We start from the raw sequence: 23,371 nt of genomic DNA, 5'->3' as shown, positions 1-23,371 counted from the left end.
CACTGTATTACGCAAGCGGTCATGCCGCTGCTTTTACAGTAAGCTTCTTATCTTGGCACCGTATGCAGGCAACACTTCTAGCATATCCATCAGCCTTAGCCCAGCACTCTCCTGCATTCCTCTTCATCCTTCCATTCTCCCCATGCCCCTCAGCGTTTGTCACCGCACATCGGAGTTGTTTTACTTTAAAATGATAGAGAAATTATAGCTTTTGCAACTCAGTCTCATAAGGCATTAGTGAGACCCAATAGCACTGCCGACGCCACTTCACGCCATGCATTGTGAAGGTCCATATATTCCTGTCGGATGCATTGGAATCCCACAAGATGAAAGCCAGATCAGTAGACACGACTGGTCAACATTAGATCATAGGGGATGGCAAAGACTAGAGCGACATGGCAGCACTATCAACAGCAGCGACTGTGAGGCTAAGCTTGGCGAGCTGTGCCTCGATCCCAGAATACAGACGCCCCTCCTGACAGCTCCGAAGCTTCTTTCGCTCGCCCAGTTGTTTCATGCTCAATGGTGTCAGCTTGAATTCTGCGTCAGTACGTTAGATGAAGAGCTGGGAATTATCAGAGTGTATCTGCTACCAGACGACGTTCAGCGACGTTCGATAGACCGCACTGGTACAAAATTGCAAAGGGAGAGGCTCAAGGTGCTTCGCTGCCTTGATTATTCACCATGTGCTTGGAAAGCCATTAAGATACCAGAAGAGACTGGCCGTCCTGTCCTTGAATGTCCCAACACTGATGAAAATGACAAAGACATATCTCTGCTACAGCTCTTCAATACCATTCCTTCACCCTATCCAGACTTGGATTCAATCAACGAGCCATATACACTGGACGCAATGTATAATCTCATGGAGAGCAAGGTGCCAGGCCTCAAAACAGAGTTATATCTGTATCAAAGACGATCTGCAGCTTTGATGCTGCAGAAGGAAGTGCAACCCGGCCAGACTCTCGACCCCAGACTATTGCATCTGAAAGACACACACGGCTCATCTTGGTATATGGACCATGTTACTGGTGCAGTTCTCTTGGGCCCACGGTATTACGATGCGGTTTCGGGTGGGATTTTAGCAGAGGAAATGGGCTCTGGCAAGACAATAATCTGTCTTGCGTTGATACTTGCGACAATGCATTTGCCTACACATCCACCTGATTTTTATAAAGAGGGTCAGCCACCAGTCAGACAGAGAATCGCATCCCTCGCTGATATGGCAGCCTCGTGCGCCACGCGCCATGCCGTTCCCTGGAGATCCTATTTCGAAGTGTGGAAAGCGCGGCATGGTTATGAGTTTACTCATTGTAACGACATTCTCTCGAGAAATCCTGGGCATTATTTTCTCCCCGTAAGAGGACCTCTACGTTCTGGACGGCGTTCTGCAGGCGTCACGGCCCCGCCACCTGAAAAAGTCTACCTAAGTCCGGCTTCAGTCGTGATTGTTCCCGATAACCTCCTTGCGCAATGGAAACAGGAGATACAAAAGCATACTGAGGGATTCAACGCAATAGTGCTAAAAAGGGGCGACGAGCTTCCCTCGCACGATGAGTTATTAACATGCGACATAGTCCTGTTCTCTCAGTCTAGATTTGAGAGCGTTGTGAAGCAGGACGGCGGGGTCAGCCGTTCCGTCTTGTCGTCCCTCCATTTTAAGCGATGTATCGTGGATGAGGGTCACAGGCTTGGTAACTCGCGAATTCGCAAGAAGAGTAATCTCTTAATTGGCCTAGAGTCGATGCATTTCTCCTCTCGTTGGATCGTTACAGGAACTCCTTCACATGGTTTATACGGAGTTGGGTCATCTCATGCCTCTACGGCGCCATCTCATACCAATCACAGCAATTCTTCGACCCAGATGGAAAAACAAGATCTTGAGCGGATTGGGGCTATTGCTGCCCTATATTTAAAAGCCCGTCCTTGGGCAAACATCGAGATCGAAAACGGTGATACGGTGGCTGACTGGACTGAATACTTAATGCTCCCCAAGCATCACCCCAAGGGTCAAGGTCGATGGGAAAACGTGGAATCTACGCTCAATTCTCTCATTATTCGCCATCGTATGTCGGAAATTGACACTCTTTTACCCTTTGTAAATGAGAAAGTCGTGGTACTCGAAGGTTCGTTTCAGGATCAGCTGTCATTGAATTTGTTCTCTATGATGATAGTATTCAACTCTGTCCAATCGCAGCGAACGGATATGGATTATTTCTTTCATCACAAGCAAAGAAAAGCCCTGCTACAAATCGTACACAATTTGAAGCAGGCAAGCTTTTTTGGAGGGTCTTTCTTTACTGCTGACGAAATTGCTAAATCAGTAGAAACCGCTGAAAAGTTTTTGGCAGAGCGGAAATTTCCCATCAGCCCGGAGGATGAATCGCTGCTTCAGCAAGCTATCCAATTTGGCAACCTAGCTATGCATAACAGACTCAGAAATCTTACCAACCAATTTCACGAAATGGCAGTATCGATCACGGGCTTTCCCGGCAACGCTGGCGCATCCTGGTCCCTTGATGGTGTAGCCATGGACGGTAGTATCTGTACATCTACCAGCATGTTATTATCGCTTCAGAGTCTAGTATATAAAGCAGCGGGGAGTGAAGAGAAATTTAACTCTCTTTTAAACGGCGAACTGATCTCAGAAGGCGCGCTGGAACGCTCGAAACTTCTAGATGCGGCAGCTCCTGAGAAAAGTTCAAAATCAAAGGAGAAATCCTCTAGTACACTTGCCGGCAATACAAAATTAGGTGATGATAGCCCGAAGAAGGTACGCTCCCATGGTATAAACGGAACTGAGCCGAAGACCCTCGCTGTCGAACCATCCGCCGGTCATCTGGAACAGACAAAGATCACCGCGACTGTATCCGCAAAACTCTCCTATTTGGTAGACTGTCTGGGGAAATATCAAGAAGACGAGAAAATAATTGTTTTCTACGAGAATGAAAACGTAGCATGGTACTTAGCCAGCATGCTTGACGTGGTTCGTGTTTCCACTAGAGAGAAAGGTTCCGTGGTTATGCTGACAGAATTTCAGCTTCAAATTCAACATTTAATTTATGCCAAATCTTTGAGCACAGAGAGAAGAGCGCAATATGTTAATACATTCAATCATAACGAAAAGTTTAGGTGGGTTGATTCTGGCATCAAAAGTATTAGAGGCAAAGCATCTTAACCATCAGATATAGAGTCCTCCTTATGGATATATCCCAAGCAGCGTTTGGTCTCGATATGCGAGAGGCATCTCGAATATATTTCATCAATCCAGTCTTGAATCCGCAGGTAGAGGCACAAGCCATAGGCCGAGTACGGCGAATCAGCCAAAAGAAGCCGGTCTCTGTTGAAACGCTTGTGCTCAAGAACAGTTTGGACGAAGTCATTCTCGAACGCAAGAAACATATGACTCATGAAGAACATCGTCGAGCTAAGTCCATTTTAGATGTCCGACCAATATATAACTGGATTAAAAATGCAAGAGTTACTCCAATGAGTTCGAGCGAAGACCACTATACTTTACAGATGGCCACGCTTCAAACTACACAACCTGTATTTGGCAGAGGATTCGGAGTTGCAGCACATCCCGACGACGGTATCATTCTAGATGAGAAACGTGCGCTAAAGAATGAGCCACCAGGGCATCAAAAGCCTCTCATGGTGTCGAATGTGTTGAAGAGATCGTATGATAACGGACCAGGAAGGGGAGGTTTGACAAGGGATGACGAATGTGATGCAGCATCCCAGCTAGAGCCGGCATCTCAGCCAATTCGGCGGGTTCGCTTTGCAGTTGGCTGAAATAGAATAAGAGCGACGCAGCGATGAACTCGGTCTGGCGACTATACATGAGAGCCGGCATGCGCTGGATTTAGGATCGTGTGAATAAGGATAAGCTAGCTTTATGCTAACACGGCAAATTTATAATGACATTGATGCTATACAGCCATTGGCTGAATTCACGTTCGTTGTGATGCACTAATTTTCTGTCACGCGAGCTCGCGCAGCTTGGTTTACAGCTGGTTGATACGCGAGCTTTTGTTTCTCGATCTTTCAAGAGACGGGTTTCACAGAAAATGATTGAGAAATATTACCACGTTCGTCCAAAAACAGAATCACATTCCGAAACCACCGCATAATGGGATGAAGAAGTCCTGAGAAACCGGTCCATCGATTATTTTATTCGCCAGCAAGGGTAGAAAATATGTGAGACATTACTGTAGACATCCTTGGGAAAGCTGAAAGCCACTCCGCCACCCAGCTGAACCATCCTCACGCTTTGCTACTCCTATCAACCTTGCGGCCCCTCTCTTAGCTAAGACAGCCACGCGAAAGGAACGCGCGCCAACAGTGGCCTTGCGTCGAATAAGAGGCTTGCAGAAAGCGTCGTGCCAGCCTCAATAATGCCTTCCTGCGGCTGAATCTGCATCGCCGGATTGTGCTTGGGGAGCTGCTTCAGGGCACGGGCCTTGGATGACGAGCACCCCAAAGCCCAAAGACGGTGGAGGCTGAGATCGCGGGTTCTAGGCCTTTTCAGCTCCGAGCCTAGCAACAAACCCGCCGAGAGGGTTGGAAGCTTTTCGTGCGGCCAGGCTCCACGACCCTGGCAAGTGAAGACAATGGATGGCCATTCTTTGCCAGGAATTCGAACGACAATGATCTGCCCATACACGCATGTGGTTCATGCAATTTATTGACGGCTGGAATTGGCATTGAGTGAATCCGCTTTCTTCTTGTCTTGGAAGTGAGGGCCGGTCGAATCATCCAAAAGCCGCCGCCCCCCTAGCAGTCAAGGATTTGCCCACTAGGGCCAACATATATTGGGCATTTCCCGATCTAGGCAAACACGAATTATCGGTCTCCCCACCCCATGTCTCGCGTGAGAAGGGCAAATTATAAATACGAATTAGCGGGACAAGATACATCGAGAGGCAGCATTCGGTGCCACGGCGCATTTCGCTGGGGTGGACACTCTTTCTTTTTTGATTAATTCCCACAATTTTTACCCCTGGATCGCTACGCTTGTACCTGACCCGGCAGTCGACGCTCGGTCTGCATTACTGGCACTAGCACTTCGTACCTGCGTCAAAGTCTCTGGACTAGGGAAAAGCCATGGACACTCAAGGGCCTTGATTCGTGGGGCTTGAACTTCTTGGCTTTCCCGGCCGTCAGGGTAGTCGAACGTAAAAAGGAGCCTTGTCTGTTAGTGGTATGGTATGGTTACCCAAAGGGAAGAGAAGGAAAAAAGAGACAGAAAAGAAAATGAGGAAGAAAACAGCATAGCGAGCAGGCTGGGCTTGGGCTGGGCATCCGTCATGCGGGCCACCACCCCCGGGAGAAATCAATCAAAAAGATGTGCTTCTCCGCCCCTTTTGCCCCAGGCTTCGCTACCACTAGCCTGCTTGCTCCCCCAAAACCCTTGAAGGGTACACGCGGATCGTTCCAACTGATCGTCAAGAGCCTCTGGAGTTCGACAAGCGAGCAGACGTGAAAGAGATAGAGAGAGGCAGAGGGACCCCAGGAAACCAGCATTCAGGCTGAATATCACGGGGTTCTTTCATTATTACCTTGCTCCACGTCGATTTGCTGGCGTCACTGTTGCTTGCTGCCTCTTGTCCATCATCTTTTTTTCTGTATGCAATTCTTCTGCAGGATGCAATTCGTGCCAGATCTTTGTGTGTGCTAAACTAAGCAAGAATCCGGCATCATGGCTTCGACTGCCACCATTAAATCTTTTCCTCTGCCACCGGCCTTTACCGCGGCGGATCTCTACTCTATCGATGAAGATGGCAACGTGGACGCAGTGAATGTTGAGCGCGTATCACGCATGAATCGAACGACAAGGGCAGCGAGTCAATCAGGAGCGCATCCAGTATATCAAGGCACGCAAAACGCATCAAGATCTCAGGAATCCTTCCACACGGCATTGAAGCGGCCCCCGAAGTTGACAGGCACTTCCATGAGCAAGAACGGCAGCAACTATACCCCTCCAACATCCCCGACATCTCCTAGATCGCCTACCACTCCCAGATCGCCCACATCTCCTACCTCTCCTACATCCCCCACTAGTTTTGCTCACGAAGGTATCGAGGGCCCAAGGAAAAGGGCAGCTTCCATAGGGAACAGGATGAACTTGAATACACTCGAGACAAGTAGCTGGGTGCGCGAAAGCGTGTATCAGTCGTCACCGATTCGGACGGCATTCAGACCCGACAGGCTCGACAGAGGACCTAATGAGCTCTTCAATCTCCTACCTGGCGAAGTGCTCGATCTAGTCCTGCAATCTCTGAAAGGATCACACCTGAATAGGAACAGTGAGAGCTGTGCGACATGTATGATGCGCGATCTCTGCAGCGCTGCTCTCTGCAGTCGTAGATTGTACAAACACGCCCGCGTAGCTTTGTAAGTCTATTCTTCCTTTATTCCGCTACCTGGGCTCTCTTTCTCTGTCCTTTATATTCTTATAAGGGAGCTTTCTCAATGTCTAATCATCAAAACGCGCAGATATGAAGACATCCAACTCGTTGGCTCAGATTCAGCCGCACACAAGAAGAAGTTTAAGCAAAATCAAGGCAATCGCATGACCATGCTACGACGCACCTTGCGCACCAACCCAAATATCGCCTCCTTAGTACGCTCGTTAAAGGTGCCACACCCAGAGCCGCCGTTGAACTGGTCTGTCTCGAAGGGCATGTTATGGCTAGAGCAATACGAAGATCAGGTTGCCACGCTGATTATGGCCTGTCCCAAGCTGGAGCGACTTTCGGGCCCAACACCAAACTACGACCACTCGTTCAAGAAGATATTCCACGCGCTGTCGACGAGAAGGTCGTTGAAGGACATGACTTGGATTATCGATCCTGCATCCACGCCGGTGCAACAGCAAGGAGGTCAGCGGACAGACTCTCCATCCAAACAACGGGGACAAAGCGGCCCATCCATGCTGGAGCCATCCCAAGGAGACGCCTTTCTCGATAGTCATCGTAACTGGTCCTCCTTAACCAACCTGTCAATCCTCTGTCAGCCTGGTGCTACATTAGCCCCCTATAGACTCCTATCAAAAACATTAACGTACCTCCCTTCGCTTCAACATCTCCATCTCTGCAACCTCCCGCCGAACGCCTTCAACGACAACAACCTTCTATCTCTACCTCCTCTCAAATCTCTGATACTCTCCCGCATCGTGGGCATCACCTCCAATGGCCTCACATCCTTCGCCACCCGCAGCAACACCTCTCATCTCCAGCGCCTCGAGCTCCGCAACACGCCTTTGACATCTCTTCCGGCTCTCGCCCGCATCTTCTCCTATCTCCCCGCCCTGAAATACTTCTACCTCGCGCAATCGTTCCCTCCAGTAATGCCAGAAACCGACTCCTTTGCGCTCTGGATGATGCCTTACCTCGCCTCATCTACCATCGTGAAGCTCCACTGGGACATCACCAGCCACCCAACCACAACCAACGAAGCAGACGATATTCTCGCTCGCAGCATCGAGGCCGGCGGATTCCCAGCTCTCACCACCCTCCGAACGCCCAACGATCCCGAAGGCCGCTTCCAAGCCCTCTGCCGCCCCGTGGACCACATCATCCTCCCCAACGACCGCTTCCAGCGCCTCAATGCCATGGGTGGCATCCCAGCCTCCGGCTCCTTCAGCGCGCCCTCATCACCAATCTCGCCCATCCACAAATCCGCCACGACAATGTCCCTCCCGTCAACTATTTACGCCACTCCTCTGCCAGGGACAGATCTCCACGCAGCCCGCCTCGCCGCCCAGTCACGCCTCGAAGCCGCCCACAACGCTCCTCGCTTCAGATTTACCATTGCTGCTGACGACGGCCTGGCCCAGACGCTTGGAACGGTCGGCTTCATCGGCACGCTGGGCAGCAAGATCTCGTACCACCTCTTACCCGACGATGGCGCGACAGACGAGCAGGGCGGACTCGTCGACGTGGCTGATATGGTCGGCGACGGGGGAGAGGCGCTCAGCGGCAGCAGGGAAGGATGTACAGGACGATGGAACCAAAAAGAAGGCGAGGTGGCCGATAAGAAGGAGAAGGAGAAGTGGTGGCATACTGAGAGAGGGAGATGGCAGAGAATTGAAGCAGTGTAACAATTGTGGTTTATTTCTTATTTTCATAATTTTCCTATCTTATCTTACTATATCCGGGAGGCAACATCAAGCAGCTTGTATTTCTTTTGTATATCGATTTTTTTTCTCTTTTTTTTTTCTTTCTTTTTCTTTTTTGTTCTGGAATAATGGCAGTGGGAATCAAAGCTCCTCTACAAGAGGACAGGTTACGGAAGGGCGGCGAATTTTCAGTCACGATATCATGACAACATAGCAGTAGTAATCAATACGCTCCTACGTTGAGTATTTTTTGGTTGTAAACAAGCTCTATCCAGCTGTTCATACATTTCAGGGGAGAAAAGAGACAGAGAGGATGTAGACGGCAGAAATGTGATTCAATATACATTAAGCGGTAATACTAAATCAATATGCAATTATGTCTAGAATGTTCTGTCATTACTCATATTTTACTTTATGTTGCTTGTTTGAATCCGCTCGCTTCGCTTTGCTCTTCTCTTCTCTGCTCCGCTTTGCTCGCTCGCTCGTTTTGTTCCCTCCATCTAACCATCATCTAGTGCCCTGAAATTTATCTTCATGGCCCAATGCCCAACGGGCTTTTATACATCCTATTAAGAAAATCCGACTCTAACATGTAATATGTGAGAGAAAAAAAAAAAAAAACTCTTTCAATAAAGGAAAGAAAGAAAATATTCCAGAGCAACAAAAAGTCCCAACCTCCAACAGATGAACAACGTTTTTATATGCGATATATGTGTGATAGGAAGAAAAGGGATAGAAAGCGACGAGATTGCCACTGAGAGGCCACAAGTCATTAAGAAGTTGTTTTTAAGAAAAAAAAAAAAGTAGAAAGAAGAAAAATGAGAAAAAGAAAAAGAAGAAAAAGAAAAAGGAGAAAAGAAAAGAAGAAAAAATATGTGGTAGAGATTAGAAGAATCTACCCTTCTTCTTGGGAGCTGACTTTTTCTTATTTGCTTCTCCCAAAATGTCATCGAAAGTGGTCCCGGACGTCGCTGCGGCATGTCTGGCCGGGGAGCTCGGTCTTGACATCCGAGGATTCATACCAACAAGATTTCCGACAGATGAAGATCGGCTGGTGAGATGGCTGCTCATCGGTCGTGGTCCCAGCGAGCTGCTTCGCTGGTGGACACCAAAGAGATTTGGCGGCGGCTCAAGGGGAACAGGCTCCAAACCCATCATGATACTCGAGCGGTTCGCAGTGCTGACACGACGGCTAGCTGGGGATTGGTTACGCGGTCGCGGTCGCAGCTGAGGTGATCCTGGGACTGATGATGGGGTGCTTTGGCCGGAGAGACCACCTGATCCATTGTTGAAGCCGCCGTCAGCATCCTGGAACATGGGCCGAGGAGGCTCAAGAGGTTCCAAGGCTGGCTCTTCCAGGGGCGGAGTTGCCGAGTTACCCATTTCCTCCCAAATCTTGGCAGCCAGCCAACAGTGGCTTCGGTGGTAGATCGCCTCCACGCTGAACATGACGGCATCTGCGGAAAGCTCAACGTAGCCACCGCCGGCAACCTCGTACCACATTCTTCGGAATCCCTTGTCATCAACCCATGGTGGATTACCGATAGGAGGTTGGCACAAGAAATACTCGACGCCTTCGGCAAATTTGAGGTCGGGAGCATCCACCACTAACATGGGCAGTGACTGGAGAATAACATAGAGGAAGAGGAAATAACCAATTCGTTGATCGACGAGATCTTGAGCCGTCTTCCCCTTGGCTTCTCGAGCCTCAAACTCTTTGAAATAATCCAAGAATGGAAGTTGAATACTGGCAGTGTCATAGTTGTAGGCGCCATTCAACACCAGAGCCAATTCAGGTTCCTTGACTTTCTTGTCGAATTTAGCCTGCTCTCGGGGCGAAAGAGTATTGTACGTTTCAAGAATGGCCGTCATTGACGGAATTAGAGGGAGGTCAAAGGGAACAGGAGGCAGAACAGGAGGTCTAGAACGATCAAATTCAGACTCGATAACACGGAGAGCCGATGTAATCATCTCATCAGCCTCCTTAGAAACATTTGGTACCTCATCAATAACTCTTGTTGTAAGGCTGTTTCGATCCACAAGCAAGTCGTAGAGGGCACAATGGTCCGAGTACAAAGTTTTCAGCACGATGCGATTCAGGCCGCTCTCCACGAAGGGATTCTTCTTGCTGCTAGCTTTGGGAGGCCAACTACCAAATGCAGATTTGTAGTAGCTCATGACAAACTGTCTCATCTTGTGGAATGAGTTTCGCCAAATCTTGAATCGAACTTGTTTCAGCTCAGGGATAGATGACGAATTTGCGATACCAGCAAACAGAGACGGAAATTCAAACTGCTCAAGTTGGTCTTTCACGTTCTGATAACGATTTTCAAGGTCAAAATGAGCCTTTTCCAGTCGCTGTCTTGTGGTTGGGGAGATTTGTTGAAATAACGGCAGGCGCAGATCCATAATGGATGAGTATTTCCCTACAGCATGTACAAATGCTTCGTTATAGAGTTCCAGAGATCGCATTCGTTCGCCCAGGATTAAAGCTTCCAGTGTTTGTTCTCGGCTTGCGCGGCAATCTCCAAAGCCAAGAGACTCTGAGTAGAAGCCGAAGCTAAGATCAACCGCATTACCAAAAGTATATCCATCAGCACTCGAAAAACAAAACTCTTGCAAGAGATCCGAGATTTGGAGGAAGGCGTGGAAGTTTGTTGGTCGTGCCGCAGTTCCCACTAGAGGTTGGCCCGTAAGGAAGGCAAACAAATTCCGAATCGCAATCAGACGCTCCAGCTCCGATCCCGAGTTGTCGGCAGTAGGCACCGCTAGCTGGCTTGATGAAGCATTTGATGGTGCAGGGGGGAGGTACAGGTGGAGGAAATCTCCAGATGGGTCGACTGGGAACGATGTCGGGGATGATACCCGTGAAGCGTCATCGGTGCTCAGGCTATTTCTACCTGTAAAGCTACTAGCTCTGGTTCTTGTGCCCGGGGACTCAAGTTCTGATCGGATGAGTTCGTTGAAGATGAAGGAGGAGCTCACGGTAAACTCCGGTACTTTGAAGGATGGCCCACGTCCAGTAGACTTGGGATACAAATAGACAAGGACTGCGCCATTCTCATTCCAGAGTTCAGGAACCTTTTGGAGACTTGGGGTTAGTTATCTTCATCAATGTCTAAATGGGATGTAAAAAAGAAAAGGGCGCTATTCACCTTCTCTCCATTAGTAAGGAAGGCCGTATTGTATTCTGCCTTGCTTCCATCCGACATGACCCAGGCAGCCATTTTGTTGGCATGGCTAGCATCCATTGAGCTGGAGCGGGATCGTCCTGGCATCCAACTTCGGCGTAGCTTCCGCCTCGTTGGGCTCTGATTAATACTGGAAATAGGTCGTAGATTGGTGGCAGACATGGACATGGACATCCTTGAACCCTCCATGATCGTCGAGTTGACACGTGCAGAAACGCTTCGTCCCCTGGGCTCTGGCAAAGGAGCCGTTTGTCGAGTTTTCAGCACCTGCATAGGTGGAAGGGAGTCTTTTCGCTCTGAATATGACCTGCTCCGTGGTCTAGCTATATCGTTGTCGAGGCCTTCGCTTGACGCCACGCTCAGTCCAACAGAGTTCCTGTTGCTATCGACTTGGTCAGGATTGGCAGCAACATTTTCCTCAAGTGCTTCTGCAATGCTAAAGGTTGTCCTCTCTGGCACGGGTGAAGGTGGAATAGGATCCATAATCACCGGGTTGGCCAGAGGTTGAATGTCAAAGTTGAAGCCTAGCGGAGGGAGTGCTGGTACTGGCACATCAGTGTCGGCGGCTGGGGTGGTTGGTGCAGAATACACAGAAGGGGAAGGCGGAATCGGACCATTGATCTGCGGGGGTAGGTTCGTGTTGTTGTCTATAGGGCTAATAATATCAGACTGCGGCATTACAAGCAGCGATATCTGGGATGACACGGCTGGTGCTTCTGAATCCGGAGCGGGATACACCTTTGACTGTGGGGGTTGCGGAGGGCTGTGTTGCGGGTACGGTAAGGACGACGTATCAGATTGTGCTGATTCAAAAACAGTCGAATCGCCGGCCGCGCTGGAGGGGCTTGTTGATTCGGCTACCGAGTATAATGGCTGCTGAGGGGGAGGTGGTGGTGGTCCAGGTGGCGGCCCGGATGGTGGAGGAGGAGGAGCATCGAGGGGAGCAGCCATATAAGGAGGGTTGAGAGGTTCAGGAAGACGAGGATCTTCAAAAAGAGGAGCGTCGAAAGAGGTGGTAGGAGGCGGTGGTGGTGGTGGTGGCGGCGGCGGCTCATTTGGAGGCGCCAGGGAAGCAACAGGCTTCCGCTGGATAGACATCGGGCGGTGGTCTGTTTGGAGTGTAAGCGATGGAATCAAGGATGAGATCCGACTGCTCCATGGCTTCGATTTCTGGTTCCGCCTCGATGGAGGTCGTTCCGCCTCGTCTCTTCTCTCGACCACAGGCTCTAAGCTCTTCTGTGGCCCGTCAGCGGGCTTCAGAGCTGGAGCTAGAGGTTCGGGTGGCGTCTTTCGGCGAGAGGTGTCGGAATCGGATGTTGCTTTCGAATCGGAGGAGCCATTGTGCGAATGGGATCGGAACGAGGAGCGAGAAAGAGAAGAGGGCAGAAGAGTAGCTCGAAAGGACTTACTCGAAGTCATATTGGGCTGATATGACCTGTCCGTCCGCAGCAAGCAGTTGCTACGAGCGTACAGCAGCGGGAACCGGCGGGTTCTTGTATATATGGAGTGATCAGAGGTCAGGTGGAGCAGCGACTCTACCTGCTCGGACGGCGGCAGTCGAGCGGGCAAAGTTGTGTCAGACTGATGAGCTACGGTGGTACTCCGTGCAGCACAGCGGGATCGAAAGGGCAGAATTTACCAAAGCCCACGCCCCCTGTGAGGGTAGACTGGTACGACAGAGCTGAGGCGAGGCTAATGGGAGATGTCGCTGGCGCAAGCTTTTCGGTAAGGGCGGCGGAATGGCTGAGAGCAACGGGGGGCGCAGAGGGAAGAAAAGTCCGGAGAGGCGTGCGAAAAGATGAGTCGTTCGAGGATCACTAGCACAAAAACTCCTTGTGGTCGCTGGATCGAGGTGAGCGACGGGTCTTGAGGCTGCTCGGTGGGGAATCGATGACGTTTTTTTTTCTCTCTCGGCAAAAGAGGATTCCTTTTTTTGGGGTTGCCTTAAGCAGGGTCAGGGAGTCTTGGCGGCTGTCTGGAATCGCGTCTCATCGCTTGTTGGTCCCTGGTCTTCGTATCGGCCGGACGACAGAGCAAGAGGCGCGCGGCCACGACTCTCTGCCAGTATTTATTTCCGACTCGTGAGACGATTTCTGGGTGACGCCGGCAAAAAAAAAAAATATGTCTTATAGCGGGAACGTCAAAAAATCATCCGCTCGCTGACCCAGACCAGTCATCGGACATGCGGCTGATGCCCAAACTGCAGACACAGACGCAGCCATTGTCAGGAACCCCGGCACGCACATCTCGGCGGCGGCCCACAGCTAGCGCCAGCCGGTCGCTATTTTTGATGTCAAAAGGGTCCGCTTGGGTGGGACAGATGGTCCTGGTCCAGGGGGGTGTTAATGGGCTCAGACGTCGTGCAAGCTGCCTGGATCCGCGCCGATTCTGTGATTTTGTGCGAGATGATTCGGAGAGAAAAAAAAATCGTGCACTAGGCGGAAGGGCTAAGCAGCTCAGCTCCCCCTCTCAGGGTGGCTCATACCGTGAGGTGCGTGTGCTCCGTCGAATGCCAAGTAAAAGGTATGACGATTCACAGCATCTACATCTCCGAGAATGTAGGTACAGGTACCTAATTGCATAGTACAGTACTGCTGCACTGCACTACTACTAGGTACTAAACCTAGTGGTAATTCCTTGGCGGTGCAAAACGAAAATGCAGCAAAGCCACTCTGCGTGCCTGGCCTGGATTAAGGTGTACAAGCAACCTGGCGTCTCATCTGTCTTCCCCCCGTTAATTACTTCTACCTGCTTGACTAGCAGCCCTGTATACGGAAATCTTGCATTATTGGTGGTGTTTCCAAGCAAAACTCCCAAGGGTCTCAATGCTACTGCAAGGGGTCACTCGCGACATGTAATGTACTGGTACTAATGCCGTGCCATGTTGCTACCTCAGCATGTAACCTCAGGTGCCCCGTGCAGGGCTCGTTCCAGCCAGTACCTGCTTCCAGAACCGTGCCACGTTCCTTCCAACAAGGCGCAGGGCCACGCCTATTCGCAGTTCAGCGAGGTACCGCGATGGGGCAGCTGAAGGTACAAGTACCCACCGTCGCTGCAAAGGGCAGAACAAAGACTGGTGTCAGATGTCGTGATCCATTAGCAGGCAGGTACCGAGTACGAGAGCAACTACAGTGCACGCATCCCACCCGGTCAGGAGACTCGATTCCTCCTCAAGGTCCCTCCTGGTAGGGCTTTAAAATCAGCATCTCCCTTCTCCGCTGCTGCAGTCAAACCCCCGCCGCGCTGGAACATGGTGCGCAGATTTGCATCTTGAACATACGAGGTTCTAATATCTGATATACGTACCGACCTTAGTACTGCTAGTAGTAGGTACTCTACTATGCAAGGTACTTCACATGCAGCTGCACGGAGCACCGATGGCCCAGCTCAAAGGGGGCTGATATACAGTAGGGCACTGCTCGTAATATTACGGGAGCAGGAAAAGGAGATTAATACCCACGGCCCGCGCCAATCTGGCTGTACAGTAGATGGCTGGGCTGATTCTTGTCCCTGCCGCCCTCTTCTGCTTCTTTTCTTCCGCTGCTCTGATGAAGTTGAGATCCAAGCGTACCCTTGCCCGAATAGCCGAAGGCGGCAGGTAAATGGGTCGTACTACGAACTGCCTAGCACTAATACGACTTCCAGCCAGACTTCGAGAACGAGAAACGCCGGGAATTGCCACGAATACAACCTTGGTTCCCTCTGGCTTGTTGGAGATGCAACAAGCAATGCTTCGTATACGGTCCCATGTCTGCGCTGCACGTGGGCATGGTTCGCCCGTGCTTCGTGTTGGCTTGTGGCACGAAGACACCGCGCAGCACCAGCGCAGTATGGCAGATCGGATCACGGCGCGCCGCACGCAGCACCAGCGACTACGCGCGGCCTGTTGCTCGTATATGTATGCTGCTGTCTCTGTCCGCTTTTGCTTCGCCTCTTGGCAAGAATTGACAGAAAACCACCATCGTACTCGTATATATTGTGACGATCATATTCGTATAGGATGCTCTTTGACGTCGCCGCGTGGCTCATCACTTGATTTACATTATTTTTCTCGCCACTGCGATGTGCATCAGTTACGCATTTGCACCGTATCAACGCATCAAAGTGTACTAATGCGGGACGGTACGCTCATCATATGCGGGACAGGTATGTATGTATGTATGTACAATAACCGGGGAAGGCCACATTACAATCTCCGCTGACGAAAACGAAATAAAGAGCTTGGCGAGGCGCAGTTGCGAAGTTTTGCATCAACGTGAGATGCTTGTTTTCTCATTCTCATTCTGCGATCTGGCAAAAGGGGGTGTGTGCTTTGCTTTTCTCTTACAGCAGGTATTCCTCTTACATTTTGCTATGACTAGCACTCGAGCAACGTCAAACGTCTGCGCCACACGCTACTAGAAAGCCATGGGGTACTACGCCTGGGCCATCCAAACCTTGCCCTGATTACTAAGGATATAGAGAAATCCGATTGGCACAATTGCGTCCTTTACTGAAGCTCTGCATTTGCTGACAGCCATGCGTCATCCTTATTAGCCCCATCTTCCTAGCGCTTTGATGCTATTTATACTGTTTACATCTGCGACAATGCCAGATGATGTGAGATGGACCAGAGATAGAGACGAAGCTAGAGAGCATGGGGGTCGGGATGGACGATCACCACGATGGGAGACGATCAAAGCAAAACACCAAATCCGCTCAAGAGCAGCAAAAAAAAAAAAAAAAAAAAACATTCGCTCTAAGCCGCAGCTCTGAGTCGCGCCCATGGGACCAGTGTTTTACCTTTTGCTCGTGCCTTTCGCGCGCTCGCCATGTGGGAACGAGACAACTGCCTAGCGCATTTCGAGACGATACACACGAAAATACAGACAAAAACAAAGAGAAAGGAGAATCAATAACGGACCACTTCCCGTGCGCGCGCGCTCCAGGGAATCCGATTTGCTGGGCCCAACAACAATTGCCTCAAACCTAGGCCATTCTCCCACGTTCCATCCTCACAGAGCCATAGCCAAGGCATCCACGCCATCTAGCATTTTAGTGCCGTATGTACTAGCAGTAGTTGATTCACTAAGACTCGTCGCTATGCTACTAATCCTGCTAGGCTCACATCAGCAAAGACGCAATCCGAAATCTATATGAGTTGAGGCACAGTACACAGCACTTTGCCATCTACCTATACTGTACCTGCTTATCCACCAAATAAGCTATACACAGAAGAGCTCAAGGGGAGCAGAATCAAGGAAATCATAACTATGCCTTAGTACACACCTAAGCTCAGTTCTCCACTCCGCCGGCCACCCCCCCGCAATCTCTATTTACTTGTTTTGTCTCTTGTTTTCCTACTGTTTCCCCTTGTCTTCTTCTCCCCAAGTAAGAACACCTCGAAGCCGCGGAAACATAGAGCCCATTTCTGCCGCTGTACAAAGCCCGTTTGGCATAACGCCCTTTCTTGGGGAGGGCCCAGGAAACTGGATCACAGGCCGTGCCCCACATCTCGAAAATTGCCTAATTCGGTGGAACCGCCTTGCACCATCCAATGGATCTTATCTATTCTCTTGCAGGGAAAACGGTATGCACGCAGCGCAGCGCATAAACGGGCGGAAATAAACATCTCCATAGTCCTGCTAAAATAAATAAATAAATAAATAAATAAAAATAACAGGTTCAAAAAGTCCAGCAATACTTTTGCAAACGCCTCTCGCGAGAAATGATCCTTTTGTTTTTCCTCCCGGCTGCTTAAAAAAAAAAACCCCGGTCCTTGCTTTTGCGCAGCGGCTTTAATTCTAGCTCTTTCTCACTCTCTATCTGCCTGGCTTTCTGTTTTGCTCTACTAGCTCAACTCTCCTTCTCCCCCGTTATTATGCCGGTAATGCCGTCGCCGCCCAAGCAATATGTGGAGAAGTCCTCAACTAATATTTCCTCCTTAACTGAAAAAAAAAAAAAAAAAAAAAAAAAAAAAGAGTTTGGCCTAAAAGCAAGTCTCTTTCTCCCCCATTCTCTTTTCTGATCCTATGGAGTAAAAAGTAACGAAAGCCCCAAGCCAAGCTGTTTCCTCCCACTGTGCCACGTAATGCCAGCCGTATTATTTATTGTAGCAGATATTATCAGATGCTGAACAAGAGGGCCACGGGCGGTGCCCCGCAAACCTCCAGATTCGCCGGAACAATAGTAGTAGATTAAGAACAAAAAAAAAAAAAAAAAAGCGCCCCTCCTCCACACAAGGCTATTTACAAATGCACTGTTGCATACTGCATACTAAGGTAGGTACATTATACTCTCTCCATCCATCCATCCATCAACGCCCCCCCTCCGTATCCGGGAAAATCGTAGATCGACAAAACCCTGTCCTCGAATAGAGATATCCGGACTAGATTAATGCAAAGAGCAAAATAAACAAATGAGAAAAATTTAAAAACCCTTCTCTAGCTCCGAGACCGTTCCAAAAGAAGTATTAGCGGCGCTCTTAGCAGAGCCAAGCTAGAGAAAAAGTAGCACCACCTTGTCTTTTTTTTCCAACTCGGTTGTTCTTATTCCCCCATGATTATTAGTCGTTTTTGTAGGGGCACTGGTAAGTACACAGTAGTTTAGATAAAGTAGAGTAGTAATTTGCTCTTTTATAGTCCCGTATTGACAATGGGCCAATTTAATTTTTTTTTTTTTAGTTTTAGTTTTAGAGTCCCCTCTGGCCTGTGTACCAACACCCTCCCTTTAAAGTAGATCGTCGTCGCCGCCCACCCGGCCCCAAGTTTCATGTTTTCTCATGGTCGTATTCTCCTCTGCTTTTCCTCCCCTTGTTTCTCTTTTCTTGTTGTTTTGCGCCTTTCATCCATTTCTAGTTGGCATGCTGGACATGTCACACATCACCCCACGATATCGGTTCATGTCAACTCCATTCAGCGTAGGCATCGATTAAACTTGGCCCTTCTCCCGCTTTGGCCTCGAATAAATCCCCCTGGACTCAACTTTCACCGTTGAGCGAGCAAGAGAGTTCACAAGGGTCACCCAATCAACAATAGGCTCTTGGGAAATCGGCCCATTGGCTCCTGCGAGCGGAAACTCACAGATTCGAAAAGGCTGGGGGGAGTTTCCGGGACAACGCTTCTCAACTGGTTTTGGAACATCATCAAACTCGTGTTAAAGCCATCCGCCGCGCGATTCAAGCTCGACGAAAAGAACAGAGGCATCGCCGCACCAATCCGCCCATTCACCAAATCTCTGCGCTTCCATAAAGTTTTCAAGTGAATTTCTGCACAAAAGGGACCACATCCGACCCAAAAATGAAGTTATTCGGCATCGCCTTCTCAATGGATTCGCACACTCTCATCATCGGAGACGTCTGGAGAGTCTCGCGGGGAGTCACCTGACTATCGCGCTAATGGCCCAAAACCTGGTCGGTGGTCAAAATCGGTGAAAGTCAAGGCTTCTATTGGCCAGAAGAGTAGGATCCACAGGCCGGATTGACCAATCAGACCCCCAGCTCTTACCGAGAATGCACATCCGATGATGGTGTAAGTGAAGACAGACGAACCCAGAGTCCCCCCTTTGGATGCCAAATCTATAATTCTCTTTGTGTCAGGCAGAGTTCCCTGAAGCAGACAAATCTTACACAAAAAGACCTGGGACATTGGGCATCTTCACCTTATCGTCCATCTGACAGGAAGCCACCTGCTTCAATTCGTCCTGGTAGCTAGCCACGGTCCCACTGCATCCCGTGACTTACACGGATATCAACATGACTTTCTCTCGGGACATGGACCGGATGGAACTTGAAAACTCCCGTCTCTCCCCTTCCCCGGAGCTAGAGGATCTCTTCAACCAGTTCTTTGACTGGCAAGCCTATTCCGGGGACACTAATCCCTCCTCCCCCCATCCCCATCACCATCACCATCACCGCAAGCAATCCCTAAGCAGGATCATCACCGATATCCCTTCCTTTATAGAAAACTTCCCTCTTGATCCCAACAGGCCCTATTTCGACATGCCTTCGTACTCGTCGGATGACGGACTCACGTCTGAGTACTCCCCCGGCCAGACTCCCCCGGAGCTGGTCCCCGGTGGAAGCTCGTCGCCTTCAGACCACTCGGGATCGCCGCCCTTCCTGGAGCCACTAGACGATGGCCACTACCACCAGGAGGCTTCCCTTAGAGAGATCCAGGCCCAAGACGATGAGTGGACCTACCCGCAGACCGACCCTTCCAAGGGCATGGTCCAGGGTTACCCCCATCACATCCAAGTCCTAGATGATAGGCATAGAAGGCCAGTCGACCCATCCGCAAAGCTGAAGCGTCGACGTTCCGGCAACGATCTGGAGAAGAGGCAAAGGCAGCTGGCAGACCCCAGCCAGACGGCAGACGTCCGCAAGAGTGGAGCCTGCCTGCCATGCCGCATGTCTAAGACCCGAGTAAGAAGTCACTGTACCTCCTTTCCAGACCAATTGGAATAACAATGCTGAGAATCCCTTTCCTTTTCCAGTGCCACGATAGTGGAGTCTGCCCAATGTGCAGGAAGGCGTTCCCAGACCATTCTCACATGGCCTGCACGCGCGCCACACCATCCACGTTTTGGCCCGTAATGGGCAAGATCCCCGGTATGTGGCGCACGGCACAAATCAGATTTGTGCACAGCTGAACAACCCCCGTATAATTCAAAAACGTATACACATATTAACAATGCATTTTTCCCACCAGATGTCTGGTCCACCAATCCCGAAGAAGAGGAGCAACTTTGCTCCGGCCCGCGGTTTTACACTGGAAAGCCCCGAGAGATCTCGGTCTTTTTCACTCCAGACACCAGCTTCCCGGCCCTGCGCGCCACGGTCCAGGCCTACCGGTCGCAGGGGGGCTCTGAGGAGATGGGCAGCCTGTCAAAGGCTGACTTCCCTCGAGACTGTGTCCCAAGCCATGAGCTGCTGCAGAGGTGGGTTGAGGACCAAATCCAGACCGAGCAGAGGTCAGACTTCCAATATGCGGCTCAGAGCTTCGTGCTCGCATACTCGGAAGAAGGCTGGGGGCTTCCCAAGGTACGACCAAAGTGAACTCTTCTGTCTCTCTCTCTTCTTGAGCTAACCAAGTCCGCAGCATGACCTTGTCAGAAAAGTCCACAGAATGAACTGCTTCTTCCGTATTCTGAAAGCCAGATCCTTCTGGTGCTTGGACCCAACCAACAAGCTCACCACTCTTCCCTTGTCTGTGCAGGCTCAGCTGAGAAACATTGCCCGACGGGCCATCTACTCACTTGAGCATGACATCCTCAAAGAGATGGACGACTGCATCGCGCAGCAGGGCATCCCACAGCCCCAAGAGAGGATTGCCATCTGGGCAAGCATGTGGCAGCTCATTCTTATGTACCGAGATCTCTTGCAAGGCTTCAAGGCCCATATCGGCCGCCTTGCGACTAGCAAGAGCGAGTCAACTCAGAGCAGTAAGTTCCCTTTATGAGAAGAGAGAGCAGGAAAAGAGGTTTGGCACGAGTACTAACAATATTGAAAGTTGCCATGAAGGGACAAATTTATAAACGTCTCGCGGAAAACTTCTACCCGCTCCTGGTGGTGTTTTACCACTACCAGTTCCGGACAAAGAAGAGCTTGGAGCTGTCGCTGGACTGGCTCAAGACTCCTCAATACCCCGCTGCAGCATGCCACAGCAGAGCGATCCACGAGGCTGCTCAGTACCTTCTCGACTCTCGTAAAGAGCACTGTAAGTTATCTCCAGCAGCTGAAGCCGTCTTATTGTTGTCCATGGCGCTTATACCTGTCACAGATCAGAAACTGCAGTCTTCAAAGAGCGAGATTGATCAGCTTCTATGCGTCCTCGTGGTGAACCACGAGCTGAAGAAGATGAACGCCAGGAAGCGTACATCAAAGGCCAAGTCATCAAAACACGCAGATGATGATTGCGAAGAGGATAATTAGCTTGCTTCTATTTCTAGATGCATGCCTTATGAGTTACGACTTAATGACAAAAAAAAAAATCAGAATGCAAACGATGGAACGTATGAACGGGAAATGAAGCGAAAAGAAAAAGCGGTGCTCACTCTTTTGATTTTTTTCTCTTGTCTTTGTTTTTCATATTGGTTTACGTTCTCATGTTTCTCTTTGTGTGTTCACCTGGAAAGAAAATATATGTCTTGAAAAATTAGATAGTATGAATGAATCATGACCGAATTTCTATGTCAGTTGAGATCTTCTTGGTCGCCTTTGCATGACTCTTAGCGGCGGAATTGACAAGGTCGATGAGATCGTCCTTGTTAATACGTTTGGCACTTTCGCCAGCTAGGATAATTTTCAACGAAATTTTGTCTTTCTTGCCCTCTCTCCTCTCAACGCGCGACTCGAAGCTATGTAAATAGTTAGAACTCTTTTAGTGCTGTAAAAAAAGTCAATGTAACATTTGGGTTGGGGTTGAAACTCTACCTGATAGCGCTGACAAGTTGGTCTGCCTGCTTAGGCATGATGGGGAAGATGGTGGCCAGGACGCCTGCAACGGCGCCGAGGTACAGCGCCCAGAAAGACGAATCAACGCCCCTGTCCTCTAGGATACCCTGCAATCCTTTGTGAAGCTGGGCATCGAGCGGCCCAAGGCTGCCTCCCCATCTAGCGGCGACGCCCAAGCCAAGGAGTGCGCGCGCAAGGTGAGTTAGGCCGGGACAGTCAGTGTCGCGAGAGACGGCGTCATGGATAGCAAAGGAGGTGTTTGAGTCTGCCCCGTGGCCGTGGCGGTTCCAGACTTCTCTCACGAAGAGCAGACCCAGACCAGCATTGAAGATGGTTGGGAAGTGGGTGTGAGTGAGATTTGCCGGAAGAGATTCCGATAGCTTGTCCAGAATAGCACCAAAACCTGCCTTTTCACTATCCTTTACGTTGGCGAGGACGTCAAGGGGATTGCTCTCGCGGATCTCTCGAGGCAGCTTCATCATCAGAGCCCCCTGTCGGTTAGACCCTCCACAGAATGTGACCCAGCCAATATATGGGACGGCTTGGATGAATGCATTGACGACCTTGATAATGGCAGGGAACTGCTGGCGACGTCGCTTGGATAAGCCAAAGATTTTACCCTCATAGGTTTGGTTCATCTTCAACATTCGGGTCGTATCTTTGAACCGTGAACCGCGAACTGAATAGGTGTTGGACGACGAGATGGGATAGGGGGTAATGGGGTCGTCGTGCATCAGCATGCTGCCGTAGCCGCGGAATCCGCCGCCACACATATATACGTCGACGAGGACTTCTTCTCCTCTTTCGTTAGCCGCCTTGATAGCTTGGAGAGCAGGGAACTTGGAGCATAAATCAGCATATAGCTTGCTCAAGCCATCCTTAAGCTTTCCCGTCTCCATGGCTTGTACGTCCTCGGGGTGTTCTTGTAGCACACGCATTAGCTTTGCGGCACCATAAGGCAAGCTCCCGCCGGCAAGTGCTGCCTCAATCTCGTAGTTGTCCGTGCTTGTGTCCACCCAGGTCATCTGTACGCTTCCACCTCCGAGGTCAAGGAATAGAGCGCCGCCAGGAACACCTCCGAGGCCGCTCCTTGATCCCATGACGGCACCGAGGAGCGTCTCAACAGGGGGATCAAGGATAGAAACAGTCAGCCCGTCAGCGGCCTTTGCAATGGCATCCAACATTTCGGAGGAGTTGACGGCCCGGCGCATTGCCTCAGTGGCAAGCACCATGATGTGCTGGGGAGGAACATCGTGAGAGATGGCAAGGTGGTAAAAGCGAGATATGGCAGACGACACCGACTCGATGACGTTGGAAGGGAACACAGGTCCAGAATCCGACGGTGTAAGAGCATCAAACAGCGAGATGGCTTCCCTGGCGGCGTACACCGGGGTCAGAAGACGAGCCCGGGGTGGTGCCAGGGAGGTGATGCTAAAGCGAATGCCGTTGCTGGCGGCTCACAGTCCATAGTCAGCATCAATGCGAATGGCATGACCGGCGGGTAGGACGCGAATCAACCAACCTGCCCATATCAACGACGGCGTACAATTGGCTCTGGTCGTCGGGACGCCATTGGGGGAGCTTCTGAGCCAGATTCTCCAGCGTCACCGTGTTGGCGGCCGGCAT

At 50.4% G+C, this 23,371-nt stretch overlaps 6 protein-coding genes across 8 annotated transcripts; 4 read left to right on the top strand and 2 right to left on the bottom strand.

The window, feature by feature from the left end:
- Positions 1-274: 274 nt before the first annotated feature.
- On the top strand, positions 275-3,795 carry TrAFT101_007652 (uncharacterized protein; the record flags this gene model as incomplete). Its single annotated transcript, XM_024911014.2, has 3 exons — positions 275-2,986; positions 3,041-3,132; positions 3,192-3,795. 3 exons carry the CDS (start codon positions 275-277, stop codon positions 3,793-3,795), a joined length of 3,408 nt encoding a protein of 1,135 aa, XP_024759246.1.
- A 1,422-nt stretch (positions 3,796-5,217) lies between these two features.
- Positions 5,218-8,446, top strand: TrAFT101_007651 (uncharacterized protein). The gene is made up of 2 exons (XM_024900521.2): positions 5,218-6,396; positions 6,499-8,446. The coding sequence occupies exons 1-2, from the start codon at positions 5,702-5,704 to the stop codon at positions 8,102-8,104; spliced, it is 2,301 nt and encodes a 766-aa protein (XP_024759247.2). The 5' UTR covers positions 5,218-5,701; the 3' UTR covers positions 8,105-8,446.
- On the bottom strand, positions 8,440-13,322 carry TrAFT101_007650 (uncharacterized protein). 2 transcript variants are annotated; one of them, XM_024906046.2, is made up of 3 exons: positions 12,723-13,322; positions 11,278-12,422; positions 8,440-11,203 (listed from the first exon to the last, which is right to left on the bottom strand). In XM_024906046.2, exons 1-3 carry the CDS (start codon positions 12,730-12,732, stop codon positions 9,008-9,010), a joined length of 3,351 nt encoding a protein of 1,116 aa, XP_024759248.1. In that variant the 5' UTR covers positions 12,733-13,322; the 3' UTR covers positions 8,440-9,007. The 2 variants fall into 2 exon arrangements, with proteins under 2 accessions (XP_024759248.1, XP_065984225.1); XM_066128109.1 differs by lacking the exon at positions 12,723-13,322 and having other exon boundaries at positions 11,278-12,511.
- Positions 13,323-14,849: 1,527 nt separating this feature from the next.
- On the top strand, positions 14,850-16,937 carry TrAFT101_007649 (uncharacterized protein). 2 transcript variants are annotated; one of them, XM_066128107.1, is made up of 3 exons: positions 14,850-15,459; positions 15,532-15,616; positions 15,675-16,937. In XM_066128107.1, exons 1-2 carry the CDS (start codon positions 14,916-14,918, stop codon positions 15,570-15,572), a joined length of 585 nt encoding a protein of 194 aa, XP_065984224.1. In that variant the 5' UTR covers positions 14,850-14,915; the 3' UTR covers positions 15,573-15,616; positions 15,675-16,937. The 2 variants fall into 2 exon arrangements, with proteins under 2 accessions (XP_065984224.1, XP_065984223.1); XM_066128108.1 differs by having other exon boundaries at positions 14,850-15,463.
- A 930-nt stretch (positions 16,938-17,867) lies between these two features.
- Positions 17,868-21,484, top strand: TrAFT101_007648 (uncharacterized protein). Its single transcript, XM_024904136.2, has 6 exons — positions 17,868-19,714; positions 19,786-19,900; positions 20,001-20,332; positions 20,391-20,733; positions 20,802-21,008; positions 21,072-21,484. Exons 1-6 carry the CDS (start codon positions 19,046-19,048, stop codon positions 21,221-21,223), a joined length of 1,818 nt encoding a protein of 605 aa, XP_024759250.1. The 5' UTR covers positions 17,868-19,045; the 3' UTR covers positions 21,224-21,484.
- TrAFT101_007647 (uncharacterized protein) lies at positions 21,465-23,371 on the bottom strand (the record flags this gene model as incomplete). The annotated part of the gene is made up of 3 exons (XM_024908442.2): positions 21,465-21,648; positions 21,725-23,194; positions 23,268-23,371. 3 exons carry the CDS (start codon positions 23,369-23,371, stop codon positions 21,465-21,467), a joined length of 1,758 nt encoding a protein of 585 aa, XP_024759251.1.

Source organism: Trichoderma asperellum, chromosome 4 (genome assembly GCF_020647865.1).
Source record: "Trichoderma asperellum chromosome 4, complete sequence".
Taxonomy (NCBI): domain Eukaryota; kingdom Fungi; phylum Ascomycota; class Sordariomycetes; order Hypocreales; family Hypocreaceae; genus Trichoderma; species Trichoderma asperellum.
This window is presented reverse-complemented; position numbering and strand designations above follow the sequence as displayed.